Source organism: Doryrhamphus excisus, chromosome 22 (assembly GCF_030265055.1).
Source record: "Doryrhamphus excisus isolate RoL2022-K1 chromosome 22, RoL_Dexc_1.0, whole genome shotgun sequence".
Lineage (NCBI taxonomy): Eukaryota > Metazoa > Chordata > Actinopteri > Syngnathiformes > Syngnathidae > Doryrhamphus > Doryrhamphus excisus.
In genome coordinates this window covers 2,508,913-2,522,049 of record NC_080487.1, presented here as the reverse complement: position 1 = coordinate 2,522,049, position 13,137 = coordinate 2,508,913, and the positions used below count along the sequence as shown (strand labels likewise).

General features: G+C 42.1%; 1 protein-coding gene across 1 annotated transcript; it reads left to right on the top strand.

The window, feature by feature from the left end:
* Nucleotides 1-2,054: 2,054 nt before the first annotated feature.
* LOC131109633 (transmembrane protein 100-like) lies at nucleotides 2,055-5,468 on the top strand. Its single transcript, XM_058061834.1, has 2 exons — nucleotides 2,055-2,163; nucleotides 2,368-5,468. Exon 2 carries the CDS (start codon nucleotides 2,545-2,547, stop codon nucleotides 2,989-2,991), a length of 447 nt encoding a protein of 148 aa, XP_057917817.1. The 5' UTR covers nucleotides 2,055-2,163; nucleotides 2,368-2,544; the 3' UTR covers nucleotides 2,992-5,468.
* Nucleotides 5,469-13,137: the final 7,669 nt, after the last annotated feature.

Genomic DNA, 13,137 nt, shown 5'->3' with positions numbered 1-13,137 from the left:
TGGAGCCTATCCCAGCTGTCTTTGGGGTTGCTGGAGCTTATCAAAGCTGTCTTGGGGGTTGCTGGAGCCTATCCCAGCTGTCTTTTGGTTTGCTGGAGCCTATCCCAGCTGTCTTGGGGTTGCTGGAGCCTATCCCAGCTGTCTTTGGGGTTTGCTGGAGCCTATCCCAGCTGTCTTTGGGGTTGCTGGAGCCTATCTCAGCTGTCTTGGGTGTTGCTGGAGCCTATCCCAGCTGTCTTGGGGGTTGCTGGAGCCTATCCCAGCTGTCTTTGTGGTTGCTGGAGCCTATCCCAGCTGTCTTGGGGGTTGTTGGAGCCTATCCCAGCTGTCTTTGTAATATTTACTCAGCTGCACCATCAGATACATTTATTGTTATATTCTCTGTAACGTCAACCCTTGGGGTTATTATACCTTTCCTTGTTAATGCTTTCAACCTGAATGATCATTAAAATACGTCGTTTACATTTGTACACAGCCTCCATCTAATTACTCACCCCAAGCACACACTGACTATTCCGTCTGCCTGTCTTTAAGGTCAAAGCTGTTGGCAAATAGAGTCATGGTTTGAATGAATGTTAAGTGGTTCTTGGCGATCGGCTTTGAAATTGATGCGGTGTGTCCTGGTGAAGGTTTGAGTTCAACATTTCTCCGCAATGAACAGCTTTTCGACATTTCTCGGTACTACATAAGTTCAATGTGTATTTTGGGAATGGGAATTTGGGAATCCACTCATGAAGACCTTAGTCACTGACCCAGTAATAATCCGTTTTAGTCTGTGAATACAGTTTGTTTTTGTGCATGGCCATGCTCTAAAAACACAGTGCCTCTTTGTCAGCAAGACTGTGTGAAATGTCCCTTCATACTAAAGCCTACCTATTTAGCAATGCTAAATAGTTAGCCTGAAGGGCAAGGAAAGCATTTTAGCTGATTTTATAGCGTCAACCTTTTATCAATGACAATAAAACAGCCCTCCCGTCCACACCCCAGCAATAGCAACCACAGACTAGTAAATGTCCATAGTGATAAGAGCTCCATTTTCAACACAATGGGTGGCATTTCCGCGTGATTTATGGATGTCATAGATGACTGGTGCAGGCAATTGTGTAATTAACCAGAATAACTGAATAACTTTGTGCCTTTGTGCTGTGTATACATGTCAGTGCGCTATTTATTTGGAACTTAAACAAGATTGGTCATTGATGCATTTGTTGACACTGCTGCCATGTATTTAGTATTTTTTTTAAATATACCTGCACTGCTTTGAAATATTTCTCAGAAGAAGTTGAGATATCTCAACCCGATATATTCGGTGCGTCACGACCAGAGGAAAGTCAGGTTAAATATAAACCCACACTTGAGAAAAAACCCACACAGTGGGTATGTCTTTGGTGCACTACCCCCGGGGGGGGCCTGCAGGCTGGCTAATGCGGCTCACTGGCACTGTCAAGGGGAGAGGCGTGATCAACATGGACACATATGCAGGAAATATCACACATGGCGGTCGGTCGTGTCGCCATGCAGGGGATCATGGATGACGCACACGATGGAGGGGGGGAGTTTGGTGTGTGCAGTATTGGGCGATAAGTCGTGAGTGAGTATTATTTTTTTTTGTTTGTTTGTTTACCCCAGTCACCCACACACTCTGTGTGTTGTTTCATTTTATACTGCTATTCAAGCTGCACACTGACTTCTCTAATGTAAAGTTTCATTTCTGCAGTATTGTCTCTTGAAAAGATACAGCAAATTGTATATGTAAATAAAGGGTCCTACTCCTACCCATTTACTGAGATATTTACCCATATCACTGTCAGTATAGCAGAATGCTTTGTTATGAATGCTATATATTGAATTCTATATCTGATGCTGATCCAGCAGACACTTTTTTAAAGGTACTCACAACCAAGATGAACAATGCATCATCACCGCTGAATGAGACCACTCAGCGGTTAACGTCATCCTAACCCCTCCTTCCTGAGAACCCTCTTTCATAGTGAGCCAATCAGATTACTGCAAAATACCTCCCGGTTCCCATATGCCCCTCCCCCTCTCGTCTGTGATTATATATCCTGGACAATGGCAAAATGCACATACACCAGCCACTGCTGCTCGTACCTTGAGGCTGCGATGAAGACACTATCCATTGATGGCCAGTGATGAAATAGGGTGAGTGGATTCTTTTGTAGCTTATAAACGTGTGTGTGTGTGTGTGTGTGGATAAAAATAACACAGCCACGTCGCTGTTTTGTACTCTGTTTAAAGCTTTAATTCTATGTTGTGTGCAAATGTCAGAAATGAGAAATGTTTAGTTTTAGTCTTGTGTTGCTATTTTTATCTTTAACCCTCCTCTTCTTATCTTTTTCAATGCAGCTACACGCTGACAAGTACTGAGGGCAACAACAATAAGAGTGACACAGACAGTCGTGGCAGCCGCTTGTTTAGTGTTCCCGTCTCCAAGAGCAATCGACCACAACCGCACGCTGAGAGGATCTCCTCCGCAATCAGGCACTCTTCTCCGCATTGCTACCCAAGGACGCTGGCTCGGAGATGGGCTGCTCCTCCGGCCGTCAGCACCCCGCCGCGGTCCTTCACCAAGACTTGGAGTGCGGGAGCGGGGATGCCGACAGGCTACCACAGGACTCGGAGAACCAGGGTTTAAATGACTCTGGAGGTGTCGAGAGGAGAGACCAAGGCAAACCACCAGCGTCTCTGCCCACCCTGGAGCGGCTGGCTCAGGCTACAGGCGGCACAGAAAAGTCCTGGTACCGCTGCGTGTTCCCCTTTGGGGTCATCTCACTGGTCATTGGGATGGCGGGCACAGGGGTGACATTCGCCTATAATACTCTGCTCCAGACCAAAGTGGTGTCGGTGGCGCTGCTTTGTGTCGGTGTTTTGATGCTGCTGGTGGCCGCAGTTTGCTGGAGGGCGCAGAGGCTGAGGAGGAGAAAAAAGAAGGACGGTGGTTTCTTCACCGCGGATCTGGGTACTTTGTGATGGTGGGAAGTGCGGGGAGACTGTCAACTGCATGGACAGAAGACATGACGTCAGTAGAAGTTGACACTGTAGTATCATCACCTCTCATCCTGGATACTTACAGTATATAACTGTAGCCCTTTTCACACTACCTGTAAAAGCTGACCTTTTCCCTCCTTTTTCCCATGTCGGTGTCTGTATAAACGACGCTGATGAGGAAAGGAGGTAGTCCGAGTTGAGACAGCAGTTCTGCGGTAGTCTAAGAGCCTTAACATAGGTGCCTCCTGTGCATCAGGGCAATGGCGGGACCAGAATGTGAAGTGTAACACTGCCCTGTTTGTGTTGTTTGACAAATACTTTATCTGTCACACCAGCAGCTAATTATATGTAGCTGTGTGAAAGCGCACACAGTTGCGGAAATATCCAACCGAGCAGCATTCCCTACCAAATTGCGACCAAATAAGATTTCTGTACAAAACATTAAGGCGATTATGGATCGCTGGGTTCTGAATTCCAGGTCTTCTGTATGAAAGACACTGATCGATAAATGCCGGATGCTCTGCTTTGATGAGTTCTGTATGAAAAGGTACAGACAAATAAATTACAAATCTTCAGTTTTGCATTAGTTTGCAGTAAAGATAGTTGAATGCCAAATACTACACTTCTTTGCAACAGTCTGTATGAAAGGCACAGGCGGATAAATGGTGGATCTACTGTTTTGCTGGGTTTTACAGTGGAGAGTATATAAAAAGATGGATAAATGACAGATCTTTAATTTAGATTTATTCTGTATAAATGGAGCAGACAGATTCCCCTGGGGGGTTTTTATCAATGGAAATTTAATGGTCTCCAAATGTCGGGGAAATGTAGTCGAGATTCCCATCTCAGGAATAATTACTATTATTAGGGCCCTCTTCAAACTGCTGTTTATTATTATTATTCCACAACTTTCTTCCTTTTTTGAGGGCCTTAACATGAATGAAAACTCACCAAATTGTGTCTAGTGTGGCAGGTTTGGAAAATTATTTGATATTTCAGGGGTCCCAAAACCTCCAAAACTCACTCCGTAGCCTTTAAACTTTGAAAAAAATGATCCCCCTGTGACCAGTTTCACAAAATTTGGTGGTGACATCAATCATGGCAAGATGCACCAAAAAGAGTTCCAAACCAAATTTCCATCTGGAATTTTGGCTGAAAACCAGGGGTCCTAGTTCAACAAACTAGTCTTAGGCACTTTGACCAAATGAACCCAATAAATATCATGGATACTCGTGGAAACGGGCACTTTTTTGGCACTAACTGCGTTAATAATCAGTTCCACAAGGTCAGATCTTCATTGTATTTGGTACAATGGTACATATGATGAAGACGCCACCTTGAAGCTATACATAGGTGCCCTCCGACTCACATGAACCCTGAGTTCCTGGGGGTGTGAGGGCCTATTCAACGTTGCTCACAGCTTTATTTTGTTTTTAATTATTGTCTAACTATTGTTAGATATATTATGAATTATGCTGTGTCATTTTATCTCCGTAGACTTATATTGAAAACTAGTTTTTGAACATATTCAATAATATTCCTAAGATTATTAAGTGGTTGGAACCACCAACATATACTGCCTGGAAGAAAATTGGTTTGTTCTCGCTAAATTAAATCTCCCTAGCTGGTGAATAACAGAAAATTTGTTTGGAAAAAAAAACAAATGATCCTCATGTGGACACCCTATAAATGCATCATACTCCTTAGGTCAACAATTTGCCTTCTTGTCGTCAAGCTTTGTTGGGGATAACCACGATCCAGTTGTGTAGAATCAATAGAAAATCACCATTCTGTGAAATATTAAGCCTCTGAAGGGATTGTATTCACTTCCTGCAAATGAAATTGCTTTGCCTGCTCTTGGCCCTCTTGACGTTGACCCTTTCATTTTATGACAAGCAAATCCCATTCCACACATGCCTCGGTGAACACAAAGCACCAAAGGGAGCAGAAAAAAGTCCATGACAAAGCTTCATCCTTCATGACTATTCTCTTGATCCTTGCTAAATCAAACAAGCAACTCCCATTGGCATTTAGGTATGAGCATGGAAGGAAAATCCATTCAACCTTTCCCCAAAGAAGAAAGGATTCACACTAGTGTTTGTTTGGATGACACATGGTACTTCGTGCATTATAGATGTGGTGCCATTTGTGAAAAATGCACTCGTCCTGGCTAGTGTCCTTTCTTGAATACTTGTACAGTGGAATGTCCAAAACCAAGATGTGCTAGCGGAGCCAACATGTAGCATGTAGGTTAGCCAATGTAATGCGAATCATCGTGATGTAATGATGGCTTTTTGGCAGCAGGCGAGACCCAGCAGATTTCAGTCAGCTGTAGCAACGTATTTGATTGGTCATTGCTTTGATTAAATGTTAACTGGGCGTCACGTGTGGTCCTTTTATTGTTGTTTTTTGTTTGTTTGTTTTTTTGCATGGAGTAAAATCTCTTGTTCTAATGTGGAGCAGCATCTGTGTTTATTTGCATTGTATGCATAAAACACCACACTTTCAAACCACATGTTGCCATGGTAATGACTTTATTTGCTGAAGACTTGGATTTTTCGGTGAATCATTTATTTTTATATGAGTCATAACAAGATTTTATGTTTTTTTTCAATTTATATTATTTTATACTCCTAAGAACACAACTTTATTCTTATATTAATACACATTTTTTTTGTATTATCCTGCTCATTATCCAATACATTTGCCGATAATTAAATGAAAATACAATTAAAAAGTTATGAGAATAAAGTTGTATTTTTCTGTGAATATTGTCAGATTAAAAAATAAACAAGACATTCCTATTTTTGTATTTTCATAACATATACGTATAATGGGTTTTTTTCTTGTTTTTTGCCATGGTGATCATCCAATTGATTTACTGATAATGAACTTAAAGGAGTACTCTGAGAAAACCCACACATGCATGCGGAGAACACGCCTGAGAACACGGGGAGAACATGCAAACTCCACACAGAGATGCCCAAGCAGAGATTCAAACCCAGGTTTTCCCGATCTCCTGATGATGTGGCCAACATACCAACCCCTCATCCATCGTGCAGCATATGGAAAACCCATTTAATGTTAATATAAAAGCAATTGACTACTTTCACATGCAGTGAAATGAATGTCGGGCAGTGGCTATGATTTTTAGTGTCAAGCCTAGCAAGAATGAGCAATCAGGAAGAGAGCAGATGGGTTGGAAAGAGCACTTCCTGTTGATGACTAGTAAACACAATTATTCAAATAGTTGTTGTGCAGTTTTCAGCAGGCTTGGCCCAACATAATAGTGGGGGGAGTCCATCCAGTAGCAAGCAAACATCAAATACACTCGACACTCAAATACCCTTGAGCAACTAAAATGCTCAAAAGTTGCTCCAAGTTTGTAGACATCGGATCAACTCTTGGGGTTCAGTAACATCAAGTATTAATTTATGCAGGGTTTTTTTGTGCTTTTTCTTCGGTTTTGGAAATACATAATACGCGACTGCATGATGTCACACATCACGTTTTTCCCAGAACATTTTGCCAGCAGAGCTTTTCTACTTGCTTTTTTCTGAGCTTTTATCAGTTCAGAATCTATTTGTAACACAAATTTTCTGCATTGTTGCTATACTCCGGTTAAGTAGACAAGCTATTGATTTTACCTTCCATGTCGGTGTCCAGCACCTTTGTGTGCACAGCTGCTGGCATGAATATTCATATCATCTCCAATGTGCCCACACTTCTATCCTCCCTCTCTTCCTCCTCTCCACATTCACCCATCTATACGGGGAGTGTGTCATCCTCTTTCACTCAAAGCTCCCCTACCCCCCCACCCCCCAACAATCTAAAAATAAACTGGCTGACTGCAAAGCAAAAAGAAAAGCTATAGGGACCAAACTGGGTTGTAATATTGTAATATAGGTTTCGTGGGCCAGTTGAGTTGCAGCCTATCGATATTAAAAATGAACCCCACACTGTTGATATTGAAAGGCCAAGAAATGGATATTTAGTTTAGCAGTTCCACTTTTCCTTTTTATTGCGGTTATGTCCTTGTAGCAGAACAGCTCAGACAACATTAGAAGGCTCCTGGCTGGAACACCAGGCCTGTATAGGCAAGGCGATGTGCAGGACGGCAATTACCTCCTACAAAACTGTCTATTTTATATGTTGTTGTCCCTTGGGAGCTGTTATTGTTAAAACGTCATCATATACTGGATAACAACTTGAGTTTAACTGTAACAATGATTTGGGGCACATGAAAAAGTTGGAAGGAAAATGTACACATGTTTCCCAACACAGCAGCAACAACAGATCCAGTGTTGTAATAGCAGAAAGGGGCAAACTGCATTGCAAAGATTACAGCATGAGGGAGGTTGCCTACAGCCACAGTTAATGACTTTTGCTAATTAGAGACCCCGGCATTTATTTCCTTTTGTATACTGTGCACACAACAAGTATAGGCAGTTGTTTGAATTGAGGCATTATTTGGAGCATTCACTTCTTTTTACATTTGTATGTGGAAGCATGTGGAAGCTAATAATAACAAAACTGTTTGATGCTGTGTCAGTTTGAACTCCAGATGCAAAGGAGTGAGGCCCCAAAACGACAACCACTGAAAAGTACAACAAAGGAGTGAGCAGCTTAACCCAAAAAAACAAACCATGGAAAACAAATAAAAGCAGAAGGCTTTGGATGGCTGGGAAACAATTGGCCAGACTATTTGAAGAAGCTGCAACTGTTAGAAAAAAAAGTGGAAGAACTTCAAAATGTAGAAAAAGCCAAAGCGCCCTCTGAGCATGGAAGAAAGAACTGGGATCTTCCACCTGCAAACAATCGGCTTTAAGTGGCCAGACAGCCAATCAGCAGCAGGTGTGCCCAGTTGTCCTGCCTTCAGCTGGAGCTAGAACTTTTGGAAACATTCATTCATTCATTTTCTACCGCTTATCCTTACGAGGGTCGCGGGGGTGCTGGAGCTGGAGCCTATCCCAGCTGTCTTGGGGGGTTGCTGGAGCTTATCCTAGCTGTCTTCGTGTGTGCTGCAGCCTATCCCAGCTGTCTTTGGGGTTGCTGGAGACTATCCCAGCTGTCTTGGGGGTTTGCTGGAGCCTATCCCACCTGTCTTTGGGGTTGCTGGAGACTATCCCAGCTGTCTTGGGGGGTTGCTGGAGCCTATCCCAGCTGTCTTTGGGGTTGCTGGAGCCTATCCAAGCTGTCTTGGGGGTTGCTGGAGCCTATCCCAGCTGTCTTCCGGGGTGCTGGAGCCTATCCCAGCTGTCTCTGTGGTTGCTGGAGCCTACCCCAGCTGTCTTTGGGGTTGCTGGAGCCTATCCCAGCTGTCTTTGGGGTTGATGGAGCCTATCCCAGCTTTCTTGAGGGTTGCTGGAGCCTATCCCAGCTGTCTTGGGGGTGCTGGAGCCTATCCCAGCTGTCTTCGGGGGTGCTGGTGCCTATCCCAGCTGTCTTTGGTCGAGAGGCTGTGTACACCCTGGACTGGTGTCCAGCCAATCACAGGGCACATATAGACAAACAACCATTCACACTCACATTCATACCTATAGACAATTTGGAGTGGCCAATTAACCTAGCATGTTTTGGGAATGTGGGAAGAAACCGGAGTACCCGGAGAAAACCCACGCATGCACGGGGAGAACATGCAAACTATATTTGAATTCCATTTTAAAGGGAACTTATGCAGCATCCCAGAATGAATGTACAGGTTCCATTGTATCTTTATTTAAATTAACAATCAGTTCCTTCAACACCCTTCCAACAGTGACAAGGATTTTCATAACTTCATTATAAAAATGTTTAATTCAACATAATTCAACAATGTGGATAAAAGGCGGTCTGATAGGATTTCTTATACCATTTACTCTACGTGTTAATTAAAATATGCTGCTTTACTTCTGGTTTCTGTCCTTTTTCTGTCCCCGTTTGACCTTCCTCTTTTGTATTTGCCAAGAAAAACAATCTCATTAGCAACTTCTGCAAATTAGTCCACGCTGGCTCACTTCTGCTCAGTTGTGGCATGACGGCCCGGTGTCAAAGGTCGTTAATTATCGCAGTGTGAAGTCGCCCAACCTTCACGTCCCCTCTCGCTCCTCTTCAGCCCCTATTACTTGACTTGAAGCAGGCCAAAGAAATAGCAGAACACTTGAAAAAAAAAAGGCCTGCTTAAATGAATCATTTGAACGAGGGAAGTTTGTGATGTTCATCTTTGTGTTGCCGATGTACAAATGGCTCACTCATTTCCCTGTCTTAGCATTATTAGATGATCATATCGCTTATTAAGTTACGCGCAGGCTTCGACGGATTCAGAGCTGCTAATGTGTGTCATTGGAGGGTCGTTATTGTGGCAAATTGTAGCGCAGCACGTTTTGCCTGCTGTCGGCTGTTGTGCTGCATCATGTTTAATTTATTTCTGTAAGCTTTAATATTTAACCAGGAAACGACTCATGAGATTAGAATATTGAGTGTGAGATAACTACCAAGGGGTAGTTATCTTAGGGGCATCTAAAATTAACTAATAGCTCTTGAAGCAGGGGTTGTAAAGGGGTTACAAGGGTTTGGGTCAAAAGTGATCAAAATGCATACGTTCTAATAATTAAAACATCTACAGGCAAGGCATTTTAATAACATCCATAGAGTTTATTGCAAGCAAAACAGCCTTTGCACCTAATATACTGTACATGCCAGATGAAAGGCAAAGTCAATCATCCAGAACTTCAGCGTCAGCAAAAAAAGGAAGCTTCCCAGCCTTGAAGTAACGGCACGCCTGCAAAAGTCATTTAAAATGAGTAGAGCCGACATGTACAGGTATACCTCAGAAGCCTTCTGGCCAGTATAAGTACACTGTGATGCAGTTGTTGCTTTATGATGAAGCGCTGTGATATCCCGTGGAGTATAATGAACATGTCCCCTTGGCCCTGGCTTGTCCGCTTACATACATTCATCTGAAGTATTGATTGGCTGGGTCAGTATGGGACCGGAATCATCAGTTCTAATCGCTGTATGCTAAAGGAAGGTTAAGACACCACGTGTGACACCATTATGTCGAGCAATGAGTAGATGAAAGATTACTTTGCATGCATTCACTGTTAGAGCCCCGCTATTGGGTAAAAAACAAAACGTGCAAATAATGGAGACATCCATATAAAGCCCCAAAAATTGCATTTTTTTTTCATATTCTAAACCCTATAATTTGCCTCTCACAGTTATTAAACACATTTTAAAGTCCAGAACAAGCATGTCTGTGTTTGTGAGAGTTTTGCATCCTGCAAAAAGCCTTTGATTCGTGCGGCATCCACTCGGCAGGGTGTGGTGAGTTTGAGACTCGCGATGTGGTCATCCATCAGGCAGCGGCTACAAAGCGTTACCAAAATTGTTACCAAATTTTGTCAGGCATTGTAAATGTGCGAGGAGTGAATAGGTATAATATAATAAAATAATCTACCGGACACGCACAACTAAACATCAATTTACTAATCTAACTAACGACCGCAGTCACAATGTTACTAACAAATAAACACTAACACATAAACACAACATGTAAACATTCAGTTTCAGTACTTAAAAAGCTGTTTCTTTCAGTGGGTCAATGTTACAGCCTAATAAACGTGGTGGTTTGTCTGTGATTTGCCGGCGACCAGTCCAGGGTGTACCCCGCTTCTCGCCCCAAGTCAGCTGGGATAGACTCCAGCATACCCTCGTGACAACTAGTGAGGATAACCATCAGAGAAAATGTATGGATGGACATTTAGTGGTCATTTAAACATGACAGAAGGCTATAATGTTACATTGGAGCTTTTCACTGCGGTGCCAAGAATTCTGCCTTTGGACTCTTCTTAATTCTCTATGGTTTGGAGCTAGTTGTCATAGTGACACTCACACACACACAAAAACAGAAAAAAAGAAACGATTGAAAAGATTGCATAGATAAAATCAGTGCTCATCCAGGAAGAGCTAGTCATTACGGATGTAGACAATGCTCCTAATCAGAGACTAACGCTGAATCCCAATTCTACCCCTTACCCCTTACCTCACCCCTTACCCCGAGATTTTGCACTTTCATGAGAATGAAGGGGTGTCCCAATAGGATAGGAGGTAAGTGCCATAAGTGCTAAGGGCCATCTAATGTAAGGGGCATCTAAATTCATTCATATTCTTTTACAATGTGGTCCAAAAACACATCCCACTGTTCCGGATGTTCACGGTTTACCTTGTTCCACCACAATAATGAGATTAATAATGACATGAATGAAAAGATACTTGACAAGCTGTTATCACAGCTCATATTTTAATGACTCACATCATGAGACAGATAATGTTGCACTTTTCCTGTCCTGCTTTTTGTGCTGGAGTATGGAAGGAATACGGACTCGATTATATGGTGAAGTCAAACAGCAAGGAGAGTCTGTGTACTTTTGTGTTTATTTACGATAATCTAAATTACTAATAAACCCTGATATTGTCTATTTATCTTAATTGAATTTATTTAATTTGGCCAACTGTATGACATAACAGTCATGGCTGATCAAATGTCCGACACGGTGTAAATAAATCCAATCATTGCACAACCCATCAGGAGTCCTCATAGACTGTATGACTAAACTTAACCCTTTTATCAGCACATCCTCACATCGAGTACGGTTGTGTGTGCTTCCGAAAGGCTGTATGACTCAAGTTTTAAAGTGCAAAAAAAAAAAAAAAAAATCAATGAACCAAAAACAGAGCTGAAAGGTAAGCCGGAGTGGGAGAACCTTAAAAGTGCATTCTTGTGTCCTCTCTCACATTGTGGGCTCCACAGATGACAGCTTAACCAGTGGGAGGTCAACGGTATCATCGCCTGGTAGCTGGCATTTCCAGCCTGGTGGTGACAAACACACACACACACACACACACTCTTATTTCCTGGCATATTGGACGACACACTCCGCAGATAATACCAAAGATGATTTCATCTGAGCAGGCAGAATTGTAAAATGATGTGCTCATAAAATGGAATTAAAATAATATGAATATAATATCTCAGTGCTTGCAAAGAAAACGAGATTTAACATTGTATTTTCCACTGCTTGGATTCGATAGGCTCACACACAATGCGGCTCACATGGATTTGAAGAAGAATGTTATTTTGGATTTTCTCATACGGTAGTTGTTGGAAGCCATGCAAACTACCGAACAGCAATTGAAGGTATCACAAAAGACACCCAGAAAAAGCTTTTACCTCACATGACGAATGATATAAATAGGGCCATTATTATGGTACAATGTGTCACAAGGGAGGCCATAATAAAAGACTATTTTCACAAATGTGGAGTTGAAAAAGCTTTTAAAAAAATCAAGCAAGCGGAAACCTTTCTTCCATTGTGTAGATTTTCCCAGGAGTCGCTCCAAGAGTTCTAATCATCATCCGTTTTTGTGGGATCTAATCAGTAGGCGGCTAAGATGCTTATATTGCTGAATCCCATTACAACAAGTCATTTTATTGTACTGATGTAGGATTTAATGACATTTTCTTCCTTTAAATAATATGAATCTTTACCTTCTCAGATTTGACCAGCATGAACTGTTCAAATTGGGCCATCCTTCCTAAGTCTTACTTGGAAGCATTACAGATAAGCAACCAATAGCGTCAAAAACGTTTAAGGACAAGAATCGACCAGTCGTACATTATATTCCTGCCTGTAAAATGTGTAAATATATATGTGTAATTATATTGTACTCATATGAACATGTAATGACAACATTAAAACATCTTATATTCGGCTTAACATGACATTTAATTGTACATTTGTTGTGCACTTAAACGCTCCAGCTGACACACACGGGAAGGTTGGATGAAATTTACACTATTTCTTTATCTTGGAAGCATTTAAACCACTCCTGCCTATTAACACAACAGCGTTTGTGTAGGCTCAAACTCATGTAAGTGTGGAGGAAGGTGTGCCTTGACTCATAGGAGGCCTATAAAGAGAGAATTAAACATTGAGAAAATTGCATTGTGCCTACACTCGCTATGCATCATGACATCCTGCTGTGGGGAAATTACTTCCTCCTCATTGGCCCGCCCACTGCCTCTTGGAGCGACGTGTGAATGAACAGCTCATATGTGTGTTTATCATATATATATATATATATATA